At 47.9% G+C, this 18,304-nt stretch overlaps 1 protein-coding gene across 1 annotated transcript in view; it reads right to left on the reverse strand.

Annotated features, from left to right (window-relative positions):
• Window positions 1–6,549: 6,549 nt before the first annotated feature.
• The window catches only part of MTA1 (metastasis associated 1), a gene marked incomplete at both ends in the record, with an annotated part of 68,558 nt that continues 56,803 nt past the window's right edge, over window positions 6,550–18,304 (reverse strand). Inside the window, 3 exons of the mRNA XM_079535286.1 lie at window positions 6,550–6,688; window positions 10,233–10,384; window positions 13,234–13,265. Coding sequence (XP_079391412.1) covers window positions 6,550–6,688; window positions 10,233–10,384; window positions 13,234–13,265 — 323 coding nt within the window. The remainder of the gene's footprint in view (window positions 6,689–10,232; window positions 10,385–13,233; window positions 13,266–18,304) is intronic.

An 18,304-nucleotide genomic window follows, 5' to 3' on the forward strand; every position in this document is an offset into this window, starting at 1 on the left:
GGCCCTCGGGTGCGGGGACCGAACCTCGGCGCCGTGCGGTGCGGGGACGGTGACAGCGGGTGTCTGCGGCGGCTGTACCCACAGGGCCGGAGGGCTGCTGGGGACCAGGCTGCCCCGTCACTCTGCACCCAGCTGCTGTCACAACAACGGCTGGCTTTGTCACCAGCGGGTCCCCAGTGGGGCAGGTGGCAGCGGCAGGGGAGCTGTGGCTGAGCCGTGCAGCTCTGCTATGCAGCCACTATGGCCACACAGGGATCAGCAGATCTCCGGTCTCTCCACAGCACAGGACCACTCTGGTCCCAAAGGAGATGAAGCGTCCCACACGTTACCCCAAAGCCTCTCCAGTTCCCATGAGACCCCATGATCCTGGAAGGGCTGGTCACAGCCTGTGCCCATCTGCTGCCCGCATCCCTCCATTACACTCGGCAGCATCAGCCTCAGCGGCCCCAGAGTCAGGATCAGGAGGACTGCTGCACCCACCCGACTGCATGCCACAGCAGCTACAGGCACAGCCAGCACCGAGGGCTCTCCCACGCTGTGAGGCTGCTCACACACCCGGGCTGGGGGGAATTAAGGCAATCACCTAAAGGTGCGAATCCCCGCCTGCAAATGCGCTAAATCCCAAGCGGATATGCTCGCTCAGGAGCAAAGTGGCTTTGGCTTGTGCTCTCTTAATCTGCCCCAGCTTAGGTTCTGTGCTCCCACACCGAGCGTGGGGCTGTCCTGAGGCCTGGGGACAGTGGGACGGGTGACCCGGGTGGCACCTTCAGCGAGTAATGCCTTCCACATCACCAATCCGTGGGCTCCATCCCTTGGCTCCAGCTGCGCCTGGTTTCCATGGCAACGGGAGCTGCAGCTGCCTTCCTGCAGCCCAAGCTCAGGGATGCTGCTACCCAGGGTGCCCATACACAGAACTGAGAGCACAGAACTGTGTGTGCACTGAGATGGCAGCAGTGGCCATTCCAGCCAGCACTGGGACTGAAGCAACCTAAGGGTCAGTCCTAAGGCATCCCCTGGCTGCAAGATTGCAGCTGGCTGCGGGGCAGGGCTCACCCGCACAGGATGCTGGAGGGAGGAGTAGAGCTGAGCAGGACTTGGCGCTGGGGCAGGTCAAGCAGAGAGCTTTGCAGGGATATTAAGGGAAAGCAAGGAATAAATACGGATAACTTCCCCCCAGCTGCCTTGCCTTTGGCTCACCCCTCTCCCCCTGCTCCGACTACCCCGGCTCTTTCTTCCTCCTTCAGATGCAAATACCACAAAAACGTGGCTTCAGAGAGCGCTGGGCCAGGGCTGGAAGGCCTCCCCTCCCCCCCGTGCCTTCTGCTCGTATTTGTCTCACATTTTCTGGCGTCTAGAATAACTGGATGGGTTACAGGACAGGAGACTAGAGGGAAAAATATTCATTAAAAAAAAAAAAAAAAAAGGTAAAAGGTTATGGGGAAGAAAAAAAAAGAACAACTACTGCATGTTGGGTTCGCACAAAGGACAGTCAGCAGTGCGTGACCTCTCTCTCTCTTGTGCTAGGGGCCTGCCTGCAGTGACGCAGGGATCTGTGCCCACCAAAGTGCCCATGCTGGACGAGCCCCATGCAGACCCAGGGCTCTCTTTAGGTTAGGGGTCCAAGGGGCACAGGGCCAGCGGGTGCTGGCTCTCATCAGGCAGCACATGCCAGCAGCAGGGCAGCACGTCACCGCCTCACCCCAGCCACCCACTCATTGCTTCTCTCCTTTAAAAGGCATCCTTGGCCCCTGCTATCACAGCAGATAGCACCTCATGGATGTGATAAGCAGGGCTGCAGCCAACCCGTTTGTCCTTGCAAGCGGCGATGGATGTCCCCGTGTCCCCTTCCCATGGGCTGCAGCCACCCTCGCTGCTGCCTCTGTCCTCACCAACTCTGTGCTGTGTGGGGACAATTAAACAGCTGTACAAATGCTTGCAATAATGGCGAACGCTCCCAAGAATCACAGCAAGCTGCTTCCCTCAGCACAAACATCCCCTCGGCTCTGAGCTGCCAGCACTCGCCGGGCCCAGGCCGTTTGGCTGCAAGGCATTTCCCAAGCGCCCTGCTGAAGGGCCAGGGGAACAAGCAGCCCATTGACACACCGCTCACATCCAGCAGAGGTTCCCAAGTGGCCAAGCATGCATGTATTTGGCAGCAGAGCTCAGCCCTTGGCGGGGCTGGCTGTGAGGAAGGGACCGGGATACAGCTCCGCTGAGGAGCTGAGAGGCTCCTGCAGAGCTGTCAGCCTGCAGAGAGCACTGGGTTCACAGCCCAAGCACAAACCAAATCACTGAGCCCAGTGCTGCAGTTCAGCCCCCTCCTGCCTTTGTCCCGAGCTGAAGAGTTGGGACGAGGCGCTGGCAAGGATCGCACTGGGCCCAGGCACTGAGGAGCCGTCCTTGAAGCTCTGCCTGCTGCCAGAGCTGAATGGCACATTTCAACAGAGGCTGTCTGGAATTGGTTGACAAAAAACATTTCTGGGCATCACAAACCCGGCTCCACGGCCCCCATACACAGGCACAAAAAAATGCCAAATATTTGTCCAGAGGAGCGCTGGCCGGCCGCCCTCGGCACACAGCGGGGACAGGGCGTCCTGCTGGGAAGGGGCTCTGGGCACCTCAGCCCCCCTGTGCAGCGCTGCTCACTCCTTTCAGCTCTTGGGAAGCAGACCGAAGGCAGAGGGAAGCTGGGATGCGCTGCAAGGACCACACGTGTTCATGACGCGTCCATGCCCCAGAGGTGTGGATCGCGGCCGATCCCACCGCTATTGTCTCTCCCAGGCTCTCGTAGGAGAAGCATTTGCTAAAATGCACATTTAAAGAAGAAAACAAAAACAATCAGAGCAGTAAGGAGGCAGTTAGCGGGGCTGTCATGTCACAGCTTGCCTGCTTGCAGCGTTCCCTCATTTCCAATCTAACATGCTGCCAACGCTCCTTTGAACTACAGCATGGTTATTAAGCCCATGCCCTCTGACAGCACAGAAAAAGCAGAAAACACGTAGGGCCCTGTTTGTGCAATGGTTCCCGACCCCTCCTCCCTTCTCCACAGCAACCAAACTCAGTGCAGCGTTCACTGCCGGCCTTCCCGTGACCCCACAGGGCTGCAACCCCCACTGCTCTGCACACCCGCAGTGCTGGGTGCTGACCCACCTTGACCGCTCACAGCTCCATCCCACACAACCCCACCAGCTGCACGCAGCTCACCGGCTTCCCAAGGTCTGGCTTGTGTAATGCTTGCTCCGAGGATCCAGAGCCTGGAGCAGAGCTGGCACGGGCTCCGAATTTCCATTTCAAAGGGAATTTCAGCGTGTATTTTGCTTTACAACGCCACAGTAGTGTCCCAGTTACAGTCCGCCTCCCACAGCAGGAATGCGAGTTTCAGAACCATTAGTTTTGGTCATACTTTTTGTTTCCCCACCGTTTCAACAGCACTGTTAAGGAGAGTGTTCTGCTCACACGGGATAGCAGCAAAAGCACAGCCAATGCCAAAATCCAGAGGGAAAAGCAAGGTGCCTTCCCTCCTGGCTCTGCAGCATGGAGCAAATACACCTGGCCCTGCTGGGGGCTCCCCTTCTTCAGAACATATTGTCTGCTTCCAGCTTAAGGGCTCATAAGGAGCTGGAAGCAAGGGCTGGGAATGAATCATCTGTATGTACCCACTTACCAGCCCTAGAGCAGGAAAAAAAAAAAAAAAAGGAAAAATAAGATTAGAAGCATCAGCAGTGTATCAGCAAGTGAATGAGAATACCATTTTCAACATAAGAGGCTGATCAGGGAGACAACAGATGGTCTGAGAGAGGGGCAGCTCTCAGTGCCATGAAGTACGACCAAGTGTCATCAGGTATGACCAAGTACGTCAGTACTGGGGCCTGCTGCTGCCCTTGCATTTCCTGAGACCTGGTATCTTCCTACCATTGCTAAAGGTATTTTCCAAACCCTCTTCCCACGTTGGTACAGATGTCAGACAGGAAAGCACAGGGAGCAAAGTCTCCTCCAACCTGTTGAAAACTGGCATCCATGTTTAAGGACACACAGGGGATCTTTCAAAGCCACGGCAGGTCAGGATATTCTCTGCTTGCCTGCACCCATTTCCAAAGTCACCCCTGGAGTCACTCCAAGCAAGCTTTTAAGTCGTTTCAAAGTGCAGAGCTGGCACCCCCAAGTGGTCGTTCTGGCTCTGAGCAGCTTCCCTCACATCTCTGTTCCTGCCGTGGCAGCTGATGTGCACCCACAGCTGTATGACCACACACAGCACCGTGTGGGCTGGGGCTGATCTGGACAGTGATGTTCAATGTGACCTTTCTGATTTCACTTGTGATGTGCCTGAGACAGCTCATTTGCTGAGAAAAAAAGCCACCCACCACCGAGTGTTCTTCCTGCTGTCAGCAATCTTTCTTAGGCACAGAAGTTAATCCCACTGACCGATGAAAGCACAGTAAAATTGCCAAAGCACTTTGGCACAACCTGAAGGCTTTCTGGCCACCGAGCTCAGTGCCCTCCACACTGCCCATCCTTCAGCTGCCCCCTCCTGCCTTCCGTTCCAGGCAGGAAAACATGACCCCCAAATGCAGGACAGGCTCACATGTGCCCAGCACGCACCTACTCACCGTCACATCAGCCTCACACCTCCCAAGCGGAGGAATGTTGGAAGCACTTTGCTGATCCTGCTAAGGAATGAATGCAGAAACGAAGCACTCAAACATGAGCACGTTTTGTTGCTCAGCCCCTGGGATTTCACTCTGCCACATGTCAGAGCCGTGCCACGAAGCAGCCCACGCACACAAAGGGCTCATTTAGAGCTGTGGCATCCAAGAGGAGGAGGGAGGGAGTCGGATTTTGAAGCACCAGAAATATTTTAACTGCACATTAGGGGAAGCAAGCTGTGAATGACTGCTGCCCTGTACAACATCACTGCTGTGCGAACACTTGGAAGCACAACACAGCTCTCGGACGTAAAGAGGAGCGCGGATGTAAAGAGGACCACAACACCGAGGGTCCCAGGGGCTGTGCCAGAAGAGACAAAAAGCAGCTGTTTCACAAAAGCTCACTTTCCAGGTTTATTAAGTAAAGTTAACTGAATCGTTTTCATTTTGTGGGGATTCCTTTCTGCCTCACCCGGCGGGCCGGCAGAGTCGCACAGAATCACGGTTGGACTGTGACAACCCAAATACAACTTTGGCTCATCTCACTGCTGACACATATGGAATGACTTGGGGGGTTATTACATGCTGTGTCTGCTGGAGGCAGGTACATGTACAGATCAGCACAAGTTGCAAATGATAGTTTACATCCTTTCAAAACAGAGCAAGGCATTCAGCAGATGCGCTGCAATGAGAAGACATATGAAAAAGAAATCATACAGACTTGCAAATACATAAGAAGTTCAAGAGATGCAAGAAACCTCAAACACAAGAAATGTCAACGGGGAAAAAAAACACTGAACTTCAGACACAACATGTTCAAATTAAAACCCGGCTGTAATTTAAATTCTCTTCAAGATGGGAAACAAACAGTAACGCAATTTAAGAGAAACCAGGTTTTGTCCTGGGAGAAGCGTATCCAAAACCACGGATGCACAAACAGGTTCAGAATTCTAAGCAAAATGTCCCTGGGCATTGGTGTACTTGACTCTTGGAGCCAGAGCAAAGCAATTCATTACACTGCTGGGCCTACTGCTGGGTGTCGGTGGCACAACAGCACGTAGGGTTCCAGATGTTAGAGAAGGCAGCGCGCAAACTGCTGGTTGCAGAGAGAAGTGCTACGAGCCACATCTCCCAGGGATTGATAGAGCAAGGGCACCTGACTCCGGCAGCCTGGCCTCCATTGCACACACCGTTAGTGTAATGCTCTGCAAGGGTCTTCAGTTCTCAGCTCACTCCTTTCTCAGCCTGAGTTGTTTCTGTCTGGTGCAGGAGCACAACTGGCCGTGAAAAATTATCCAAAAAATGTAAGGGACAGGACCAAAGAAAACAGGCTGAACCTGGGGCTGGCTCCCAGCTCCTACTTGCAAATATCTGATAGAGGTTGGAAATTTATCTACAAAAGAAATAATATAAATGAAATAAAAAATGGCACCGTCCACAAAATTAAAAAAAAAAAAAAAAACAACAAACTTACAACACAGCCTCGTAAAAACGGCTTTGCAATGAGAGCTCAGTCACAAAATAAGGGTTCTAGCTCTCCGTACATCAGAAGAGGAAACAAAGCTAAAAAGTACTAGTCCACATTCTCTTAATAAGTTAAACTTACTTTCCCTCCCCCTGTCTACAAAAGGGGTAGAAGCAAAGGAGAAAAGAGGCTACCAAAAATAACGAGAAAAAGAAAGAAGAGAGAAGGAGAGAGCGCGCGCAAGAGAGAGCAGTCTGTGGTCGGAGGCTCAGAGCAAGGCTGAGTTCCTTTTAAGGGTTTAAAAGATGCAAAACAGTTCCTCAGAAGTTCCCTCTCTTCAACAGTTAGTTCAATGCTGTAGCCATAGAAACTCAAGTATACATCGGAGGAGAGATTCTTTCAGGCAGATCGGCCGCCATCCGGAGAGCTGCTGAGCGCGTGTTAATCCTCAATGATTATGGGTTCATCATTCATGGGCTGGCGGAGCTGCACTGCCTGGATTGGCCGCAGGATAATGGGCTTGTAAGGGCGTCTGGCGGCTCGCTTGGCTTCAGAGGAGGAAAGCAGCTTGCGGATTTTCCTGCACACAGTAAGGAAGAAAGGAATGCATTACAGAGACCGAAGGCTTAGGCGTTGCAGGCCTCTCTGTTTCCCCAGGCAAAGCCAGGCCTGCACACGCAGAGGCTGCTCCCTAGCGGGATGGACTGATGCTGTTTATTTTGGCAATGCTCTCCCCGGGGAACTTTTGTTTTCCCATTTATAAACCCATCAATGAAGAGGCCAACTGCATCCAGCGTTCCAGAAGCCTCTCCCTGCAGAGCAGAAGACACCCTGGCCCAGTTTCACGGGACCGGGGTCTGCTGCCATAAATGCATCAAGCAAAATAGTTCCGACAACCTCATCGCTCATTTACTTTGATGCATGCAAGCACATCCACACGACGTGCTGCAGGCAGCTCTGTGGGAATGCACAAAGACAAGCAGCAAACAAATCTACAGCAGCTCGGGTCACTTCCCTGCCTGCTAATCTAATCCACTGCTGCCATTCCCTGTTTCCCAGCAGGTGCACACAGCTGCCTCTCCCCACAGACACAGCCAGCACCAGCCAGCAGCTCTCCATCCCCACGGAGCTGTGTCACTAGGCTGAGTTCCCACAGGGCAGCTCCAGGGCTGCCACTAACGAGGGAACCAATCCTGCAGCCTTGTTTTTCTTTTTTAGTAATTATTTTCTCACTCTCCCCAGTGGAAATGCTACCAAGGCATCTTCCCCTTCTTATTTCCCCTGCTCTGAGTGCACCCAATCTAGAAATGAACAACATTCAAGTTCTGCACTTGTTAAGAGTTTTCCTCTACATGTTACAAGGCCAGCAACAAGTCTTATTGGAGGCAGGAAGCAGATTTCCATTAGAAGAGAAAGTAAAATACAGATAAAGATACAACAAAGGCTTAAAATTAGCAAAATAAGGTGGAAAGAAACAATACAGAATGACTAGTTGCTTCCTTCTGTTGATACCAGGCTTAGAGTTAGAGGAAGTGCCTTAGAGAAATCTGCAAAATCAAAGAAGTACACTGTATAATTAACATGAGGAAATCAATTCCAGAGGATGTTGTGGTGGTCAAAAGCATATAGAGATGAGAAAGGAAGGTGATAAATATTCACAGGAGTAGTCCAGCAGCACCATTATGCACAGCCTTCAACTCAGGAACTGGGACCACAAGGAGGGGTTGATAAGGATGCCTGTCCCGTAGACTCCTTCCTTAAAGGCTTTTTAGCTTTTTCAGTGTCAGAGAAATCTGACACTGCCTGAGAGGAAGGGCAGCCACATGGCTTCACAATCTACAGCCGGACCAGCTGCCCCCCAGAGGGTAACTGCTACATTTCTGATTAGCTGACCTGTGTGTCTGTCGAAAATTTGGTCCCAGTCACATGTATAGACATCGTCACTACAGGTCCCTATTTCTCCAGTTTCTTCTGAAGCTGAAAGGGTATGGGGTGGGGAGGGAAGAGAACTGGGGGGGAAAGCATGTAGGAGCAGGGGAACCTCGAGGGGAGGGTTATTCCAAGACTCACTTTGCTGAAGTCCATCTGCTTTTCAGCCAGCAGAGCTTCTCAGTGTCTGTGCTCTGTCAGACGTGCTGCCATCAGAAAGAATCTCTCCGCAGCTCTACATTCTGATCAGCTCACGCTGTGCCTCACTCACATAAATTATAAAGGCTGAGCTCTGTACTCTGACGCTTGAATTCAAGAACTTAATACTTTCAATCTACCAACTTCTCAAGCTGCTCCCTCACAGCTATCCAGTCTTGTAGCACCGTCCTCAACAGTACCACACAAAGGGGACAGAGGGGGGTAAAACTTCAGGAAAACCTGCCTTCCGTGACTGAAAACACAGCCTGGCCCTCAGCTGGAGGACGATATGCAGATAGCGCTGTTAGATTGATTGCTACGGAGCCTACACAAAGCTCAGCTTGTTCCGGAGTTCACAAACAAGCCTTGCATTCCTGACACTGGAATGCAGCAGATGGCTCAGGGAAAAGTTAGAGGTGAAATGCCCAACAGAAAACCCGTGCCTCTCACAATGCTACATGGCTCAAAGCTTCCCTGCTTTTCAGCAGGCTGCCAAGCGTCTCTTTTCACATTCATCAGGCAGCAAAGCTGCTGGACAAAGAAGCCTGTTCTTATTTTCTTTTGAAGAGATACCATCTTACTGAACTGATGCCTATTGCTGTGCTCTGATTGCCACGTTTGAGATGTGCTGCTTGCAGTGAGGCTGGTCCTTCCTGCCTTGGTCTGTAAGCAGTACTCACACCCGAGCCCGCAGCTGATAAATATTCTCTCCGTTCTGTACAGATTTAAGAGCAGGGCTCTGTGGTTATATTGAGACATTTCTACCACAGATCTGTAGTACTGCTTGTGGCCGGGACGATAAACGTGGCAAGCAGTTTTTTTGCAATTGGAGGATCATGAAATATGCCTCGAGCACGTGAGGATTGAGTTAGAGATTGAAAGCCTTGCATTTGCCATGGCACGTGGATGTGTCAGAGCTGGAGATCTGTAAAGGGATCCCAGCACCTCTTCATCAGAGCAAGATGACAGGAATAAAGACATGCTTCCCTTAAAAACTAATGAATTCTCTCACTTTGCTTTCTATTATACAGCGGATCCCACTGTTTACTTTCACAGCACCTCACAGAAAGAGAAGGAAAAGAAGAAAAGAGAGGCTAACGACATGAACCGGGGTGAAATGCACAGGTGGATGGTAACTGGAACATCACCACCTCAGCTCATGTACAAAGCCCACTGCTAGAAACAGAACAGTCACTTGACTCCTGAAATGCTTTGCAGGCTAAGGAGGAGGTTGAGGACATCACAACTCTGGACCAGCCACGCACTTCATGATTAATACAAGAATGCTCAAAAGCAGCATCTTATTTAGTAGTACCACAGAGAACAAGCACCCAAAGCTCACGTCCTCCTTGGTTACTTGTAAGGACACAGGCACTCTATGGTTGTCACGCCTGTCTCTGCTAGGTGCTGGGCAGAAAGCTGCTGTTCCTGCCTCTTGGGGGGCACAAATGATGTTCTGGGAAGCAATACGACAGATTTCAGAGTGCAAGAAGGCATACAGGGCAATGCAACATCAACAAATTATTGCGGCCAAGAATCTGCACCAGGGGAGATTTGTGCTCCAAGAGTGGATAACGCTGTGCATAATTCAGCAGTTTTCAGTGTATGTAAACATAAAAGCTTTTATAGCAAGGCAGAGCAGTGAATGCAGTGCAGCTCCTCAGCATTACCAATGCACCAGAAGGCCCTATTCTGTTTCTGATACATTGGGATAGGATCTCCACAGGCATTTATAGGTCTAAACCAGGTGAATGTCTCTCTTGTCTTCTTCACCTTACTGCTCTTATTTTAAAGGAATTGCTCAGGAACAAGAAATCTGTTTTTTTCTTGAATGTAAGCACAGGACGAGGCACTAAGACATGAGACATATCCAGCTAAGCCTCAATCAGTCTAAGCACCAGCAGCAGTGCCTGTATGCAGTCTGCAGCAGTAACCTCCACGTGGAACAGAAAACAGAAGACATCCCTTGAACCCTCCTAAAAGCCCAAGCTTCTCACCTGGTTTCTTCAGTGGCCATGTAGAAAACATCATCTGGTGCATCAATCCAGTTCATCCTCCTCCTTTTCACTGGAGGCATGGATCCACCACGAATTAATCGGACTTTTGTTGGGTATGATTTCCCATTGAGCAGCAAGTTTCGGCTTGGTCCCTGACGTGATACATAAAAAAGTACAGTTATGGGCTGCAACAAGCCTGAACAGCACGTGATAAGCGCTCAAACAAAGGAGAAGAGAATTAAAAGTTTGCATATTAGTTGTTCAGAGGTTCTGGGAAACATGTACCCTTCTTGCCCATGACTGAATGCAGAATTCACACAGAAGCAATTGTCCACAAGCAGTAGAAGTTAGGCACCTCCATTATACAACAGGGCAGCAATACTTCAGCGACAGAACAAATTGCAAATGGAAGCCATCACCAATAATCTGTTGTTTGTGTCTGAAAGATGACATCGAGTTTGAAAGACTGAGCACGTGACTTAGGTTTCAGCTGCTACCATAAACCTAGGGCAACTCCATTGATTCCAGGGAAGGAAATCTAGTTACACAGCATGTGAAATAGAAAAGTTTGAATTTACATTTATTCTGGGGCACCAAACTTACCCAACGTCCTTTTTGTTGTAAAGAGGTTATTATTTAATGATGATGGCATATAATTGCAACAAGTTATTGTAAACAAGTCTACAACTACAAAGCTTAGCTTCTTTCATCACAAAATCTCTTTAGCATTTAACAACGCAGATTTCCCAAATAGAATACATTCACTTTGTGAAATGACAAAGCTATCATTTTCCACACCCACAGCCCCCTTCCACTCAACTGGAAAAATGTGAGCTGTTAATAAGAGAGGTGCAGATGCAAGGGAGCAAAGGATTAAGCTTCGCAAATGCAGCTGTCCTTGATCATTTGAAGTCCAGTTCTGCTGCCCCTCTTCCTGCTGATTAGCACACTGAGAAATCCCACTGAAATTGGTAACACTGGACAGTCAGGAAAGATGCAAAATAAGGGCCCAGAAAAAAATGGATATGCATGAATTAAAGCTGGTCAGAAAATGCCAAGAAATGCCACAACATTTAATTCTGGTACATCACAGGCTAGACCACCTCCCCTGCTGCACCAAGGCTTCCCATTGACCATGAAATGGGAAACTGAGCACATTCAGGAGGGACGTCCCACCTGGCAGAGCCACCTCAAAGGGAAAGGAGGGGACACGAGGTGCACTCAAGCCCTAAAATGGGCAGCTGATGGCAAAAACCCACTCAACTTATTATAAGCAGACTTCAGTTTGTTCAACAAGAGAGGAAAAAAAACACCCTGCATCTGACATGTTCTATCTGAGGAGAAAATAAAAATTGATTTATGACCTTTTTTGACCAGCCTTAATCAACTATGTTAGACATACCTGCTTCTTGTCAAACAAGAGGGTTTGAGGCTAAACAAACAAAACCCCACCCTTTAGAATCCTAAGCTCTTTAAAACTGTAGTACACAAGTGCAGTAACAATTTGATTTCTTAGTTGCCCAGCTCCATTATATTATACACAACAATTTTAGCACCACAGCAAACCACAGAAATACCTGAAGAAATTGCTTTTACATTCCAGGTTTATTAAGGAAAAGATTTCCATTGAAAGACTTTTGTCTCCTCTGCCCCTCCAGATTTCTCCAAGAACATTCTTCCACTCATGTTATGATGGAAAGTTCCTCCCCATGTGCTATATATGCAGAACAACTCCCAAGAGAGTTCTTGGAAATACCTAGGAGGGGGACCTGTGTGCTTCAGTCACCTTTCCTCTGCCTGCACAGAGCAACGTTTCAAATGGCACATCCTGAAACATGGACCTTCGGTTTTCAGTTCAGTAGCATCTTTTATTGAGCAACCAGAAGTGAGGCAGTTCAGGGTCCCCACCCTTGTAGCTAACAAGTGTTAGGTTGTCACACTGCACTGAGCTGGTTTATACAGCAGACACAAACAAGTAGCCAGTCTCCTCTGTGACAAGAAGTGAAGCTGAATGCCATGAGAAATGTAATTTGCCACTTCGTATCAGATGCTCAAGTAAGCAACCAGATGAATGCTTCATTATTTCCAGCTGAACAGCATTCTCCAGGTACAGCCTCCTGCTACTGCCCACCAGCTGAGCACGTCACTATGTCGAATACTCGTGGTCACTCTTTGGTGCCCATCGTTCAGACCCGATTTATCCATGTTGGAGTGACTCTGCTGACACTAATGCACTGTGGCAGCTCACCTGCTGAGGCCAACTCCACTTCGTCAGCACCCCAAGCAGATCTTCTCTGGCCAGAAATACAATTATGCTTCAAGCTCTCTCCCATGAGCAGAGAGATGTGAGACTGAGGTCTCACAAAAACTACCAGTGAAGGGGCAAAGTGACGCACAGCCTTTGTGCTGGGCCCTTCTCATGACGTTCACTCTGGTGCGACAGCATTTTGCCAGAGATGCGTCAGTCAGACTGGCTATTTGCTTCTGTCCTTTGATAAATCTCAGCATCGTGGATGAAAGGAATCGTTATTACTCCAGAAAAAAATAAAAGAACACAAAAGAACAAGCATTCTCAGAAGACAACTCGCACACCAACTTGCTAAAGAAAAAAACAAAACAGAACAGACTTTTCCAAACAAACCCTTCCATCATGTAAGCCTTCCTCCTTCAGTGAAACACGTTCCATCTAGAAACACATCCCAGAGCTTTGCTATAAACAGCCACTCAGTTTCCATAGGAGCAGAAAGAAAATGTTCCATTCAGAACAATCTCACTGATGTAATCACTGATTTCAGTTTTCAATTTTGTTCAGTCATTTGGACCTTTCATATGCCCCAAAATAATTGTTTATTCAAGTTTCCTGAGGAACTGGGAAGCGTGACCAGCTGCAAACAGCAAAGATGGAAGTGAAACACTACGGTTTAATGGGGTGTTCTATCTAGAGAGGGTTAATAGTAATTGTTTTTCTTTTCCCTGTTTGGTTAAATGAGCATTCTCTTACCATTTGTCTGGTTTGTCCGTGGTTAGGCAGACCTAACAAACAGGAAAGAGAATAGAGCTGGTAAGACCATTGCTTTGCCAAGACAGAAAAAGTACAAAATCAAAACACGCAACTACGATTGCAACTGTGTTGTTTTGCTCAATAGTTTTCTACCAAACTAACTTCTCCCCTCCTTGGAACGTAACTGGGAAAAGAGCTTCCTTAACAAGGTGGTTTGCAGAGCAGAGCCCCCATATTAAAAGCATTTCATTTGCTCAGTCTTCTCTCCATTTACTCACACTGTCAAACTACCACTGCGAGTACACCTCCTCTTTTAGACCTGAAGTTTTCCTCAAGTCCTTGGGAAAAACTGATGTTCTGGTTTTATTGAGGAATTTACTGGTACGAGAAGGGAGAAAGTAGAAGGTATTATACTGTCAAGATAGCAACAAGTAACATCTTTCCTGTCATCCCTAGGTGCCCAGGGAACGATGTGCTCAGATGTCAGCTGTGAGCTTTTAGCAAGCAGACTGCAGAGATAACCTGCTCTCACCTACCACTGCTAAATCCTTCCCCAGGCTCAGCCCCATTTATCACTGAGCACAGCCCTCCATGCAAAACCCTCCTCCAGCAGCACAACCTGTGCAAGGAGGCACCAGGGCTTGGTTTTACTCGATTGCCACTTCCTACCCCATCAGACACCCCATCACACCACCATGAGGTATGCGCTGCGCTGTTCCTCACTAAGATGAGAGCCTGCAGGTCTTGGCACACAAGAGAACAAAGTGCTGCTCTAAGGCAGCAGAGTATGGCACAGAAAGGACCAGTAGATCTAAGAAACACTTTTGTTACGACTACTTGGTTTCCTGAAATGCATGCTCCTAGGAAACATCATGCCATTAACACTAAAGCACCAAACCATGTTTCTCAGCCCCTTCTGGCTGAAAAGCAAGAAGGTTGGTGTAACAAAGCAAACACACAGTACTGGTACCAGCTACAGAAGCAGTGACTAACTCTGCCTTCACATTACTAACAAGTTTCCCAGCACAACTCTTTCAGTCTGGCATTTGCTGTTTCCCACTGTTAGCTAGCTAAGCTGGGATAAAAACAGCAAAATATGGAACCCAGCAAGAATAGACAGTACAGGTGATGGCCTGTACTCCAGCAGATTCCTTGAAATCCTCCTTGGTAAGAACAAACAGGATGCACTCGTGGCAGGTACAGCAGGAAATACAAGGCACAGTGATGTACCGTGAGGGAGAAGGGCGCAATGGGGGATACCTTGCTGAGCACTGAGCATCACAACACCACATTAGCAATCAACAGTTTACATAAGGTTTACACCAAGTTTGTTTTCATTCAGTAGAGATGTATGCTATTGGCTACTTCAAATGTGAAGACACATGCTTTTTGCAATGTTTTTTGGTTAAGTATCCAAAGAGATGAAGAAGCAGTGCCAAGATGACTTCCACCAAATCTGCAGAACAGATGTGCCATGCACCAAGATGCCCAGTAACAACCTCTGGATGTTAACAGAAGCGACGTGAGTGCCAGATAACTGCTCCTCTTTCACACAGAAGCAGCAACATCCAGCTGCAGGCAGCTGCCTGTGCCTGGACAAAGAGACAGTGCCTGCTGGGACAGCACAGCCAGCAGGACATGGCCCAGAGCCACTGGCTGCAGCCCAGAAGCTGAGCTTTAGGGCTTGCTTTCTTCCTTCCCTAACAGGAAGATAGTACTTCCCTCATTCACAGGATCTCTGGGAGATGTAAATCCATGGATGCTACGCCTTGGACTGAAGCCATGTATTTCTTGCTAACCACACTCAGGATTAGCTCTTTTTTCATACTAGGGAATATGAGCCTACAGGAGCAGCTGATACGTGGCTCCTGCTGTGATGACTACTGCTGGTTGTACATCAGACAGTAGAACTGTTAATCCTCAGCACCAGAATTAACCCAGAATATTCCAGGAGATGCTGGCACTGGCACAGGCCAGCTCTGAGCCCCAGAGCTTCCAGTCCTCAGACAGTGAGGAAGCGGTGGTCTACAACAGGGACACCCTCACTCATAAGCTCTGGCTTCTGGAATAAAATGCATGTAACAGAATATTGCTTCAGTAAAATAAGACACAAAAAAATACGACTTCCATACAATTCATACTCTTGCTACCATAGCAATAAGGCAGCAGTTAGCTACTTCTCCCCTTAGTCACATTCTGATAACTAGAGTTTGAAGGAATCAATATGAAAACAAACACTGAAAAGACCAGCTTCAGTTTGCAATAAAAATAATCACAGTACAAGTATAAGCAGCTGAAGTGCTGCTGCTAAGTGAGCAGCTTTTACCCAGATCAGTCACCTAAGAGGAGCAGACAGCATAACATCTGCAACACACTGCAGCACAGCTGCCACAGCAACAGGATGCAGCTGTGCTGGAAACCATGGATCCTCACCCAGAGGTTTTAGTGGCTTCTTTGTAAGAGATGAGGTCTATCAGAGATGCACCTGTAAGAACTGAGTATCACAAAGAAAAACATCTACAATGATGACTCCAAGCAAGTCTTTCACTCTTTTGCAGTTAAAGACACTGACACACGTTTTAAAACCTCAAGACCATGTGTTTTGTTTTTTTTTTTCTGTAGCACTGAGAAAGCTCAAGGCACTAGAAAAACTCTTCCCATTCAGTTCCTCCTGCCAAAATTTCCACTACTTATTGAAAGTACCAGGAGGTCCCAGAAGATTAGGTGAAGATGAGCCAAGCAACATACACCTGCAGGTGCCCTTTGCCACAGACCCTTCTATACTGTTACCAAAATGGCAGCCAAACAACTAAGCAGAGCACAGAGCTTAAAAGAGATCCTGGAGCAAGCCTCCGCTCCTGACAACTTGGTGACTTTGGTTCCCCAGGCATAAACACAATCACAGATGAAATTTCAGTCCAAAATGGTCACAGCAGGTCACAACGGTCCACTGAACCCTCTACTCTGTCAAGATCAAAGCTGCAGATATCACCCCTTGATCTACCAACCTGGTTCTTCTCACGTAATAATCTCTTACCACTTGGAGATAATTCTCACTTTAATAAGGGAGTAAATAGCAAACAATAACTTCCTGCACCACCCATAGCAATACCCCAGGAGCACCCCAGAGGGTAAGGAGAGCTGGCACCAACACCTGGAGGGGAAGGTGGGCTCTGGTTGGGATGGGAGAGCAAACCAGCACACCCAGTCCCTCTGACACCTGAGGAGAGACTTGCATGCCCATTGCTGCTGCAATTCTGGTTACTGCAAGACGACCCTAGAACCTGAATACTATCCAGAAACCACTTCCATAGCTCAAATTCAGCCTTTTTCTTTTTCTAAGCCATACATAACACATAACTGCCATGCTGAAAAGGAGAGCCTAAATCTTCAGCAGCACAGCATTGCTTGGAGTGGAGGTATTTTCAGCTATCACGAAGAAGCTACAGAATAAGCATCAAGTATTGCTGTTCTCCTACTTGGCTACAAGTCTTCCAGCACTTCTCTGTGCTGGAACACACACCACTGCCTATATACTTACAGACCATATGACAGTGCAGCACAAGTGTGCACAGACCCAATCCTGGTATCAAGGAAGAGGAGGAGCCCAGCCTCCAATCCCTGGACATAAACTGATGCTTTTTCATTCTTTGTTGCTAGAACTTACTCACTCCACTCTTCAGCCTATGCACCATGCAGAAAAACACAGGTCCTCCATCTTGTGTAAGCCTCATTTTTTAATTTTTTCAATCTATGCAGACATCAATCACTCACTGATGGCATTTTGCTTTCACTTCTGCTTACTGAAGAGAAGTATCACACAGAACATGCAATATGCAGCACCATTCATAAGCACATCTTCAGTCACAAGAAAAACTGAGAACTCAGACAATACTTTCACAACCAGTCAGCTTAAAATGCAGGCCACGCTAAAATACATTGCTTTCCAGATCCACATGCTCTTTATATGCATTTTCCTTTTCCAGAAGCACTCCTGCTGGGACTCCATCTTTCCTAGCCGTAACAAAAACACCAACAGTACCACATTTGTGAGCAAGCTATTAAAAAAAAAGAAGCATGCATGAATGAGGTATGATGAACAAGGATTTTGCTTCCAGGTTAGCAGTTCACTGGCAAAAAAAAATAAAATCTGTGTTGACATACACACACACACACACAGTTTTTGCAAGCCTGCAAGAAGGCCTTAGTGCCTCTCTGACACTGCTGAGAGCGTGTTCCCATTGTGAATGGATTGAGGGCCCACCTTCCAGCAAACAAAGGCTATAAACCTTCAGGAACACAAGTGCAACAAGCAGAACAGGTCAGAAATTGTACCTGACACCACCTGGACTAACGTTTTCTTCAAATTCTGTTGTATATGAAAACAATGTTAAAATTGCAATTTACTTACCTAGGTAAGTTCCTACCAAGATTGGCAAAGGAAAAGGAAAAAAAAGATCTAAGGTTAAAAAAAGGGAAAGGTTCACATAGTTCAGAATACAGTAGCCCAGCCCCATGCAACAAATACAGAGACACAGACTGTTTTGTTTGTAATGGAACACAGAAGTGATTGCTTGTTGGACAGATAAACCCAAGACAATATTAAACAACCAGCATTCCAAATAAGTAAATCCAAACAGAGCAGCTTGAACTTTGTACGAGTAGTTGTCCATTATCCACCTCCTTCATTTAACCCCTGCACACAAACTGTGCTGGATTTGGACAGATGTTCCTAAAACATTCAGTCTAAGAGTTCACACTGATGTGCTCTGCAGTGCCTCACAGATGATGTGTTTGTTGGTGCAAAGCTGGACCTTCCAACTACAGGAAGCCACTGGCCAAGCAGGTCCTGGCTCCATCTGAACGTATCTCACTGCTACTCACCCTCATTCCTAAAAGGCATGGTACACTCTGACAACTGTAACACACTGAGTGGTTAAGAAAAAAGTCATCAAGCCACACAGCTCGCTGCTTTAGGGTTTGGTGATTCTAATTATATGGACTAGAAATCACAGAATTACTTGCTGTTGTTAGAATTAAGAGTACTGTACTTTATATATGCATATATATA

The sequence above is a fragment of the Tetrao urogallus genome (genome assembly GCF_951394365.1).
Source record: "Tetrao urogallus genome assembly, chromosome: 5".
Taxonomy (NCBI): Eukaryota; Metazoa; Chordata; class Aves; order Galliformes; family Phasianidae; genus Tetrao; species Tetrao urogallus.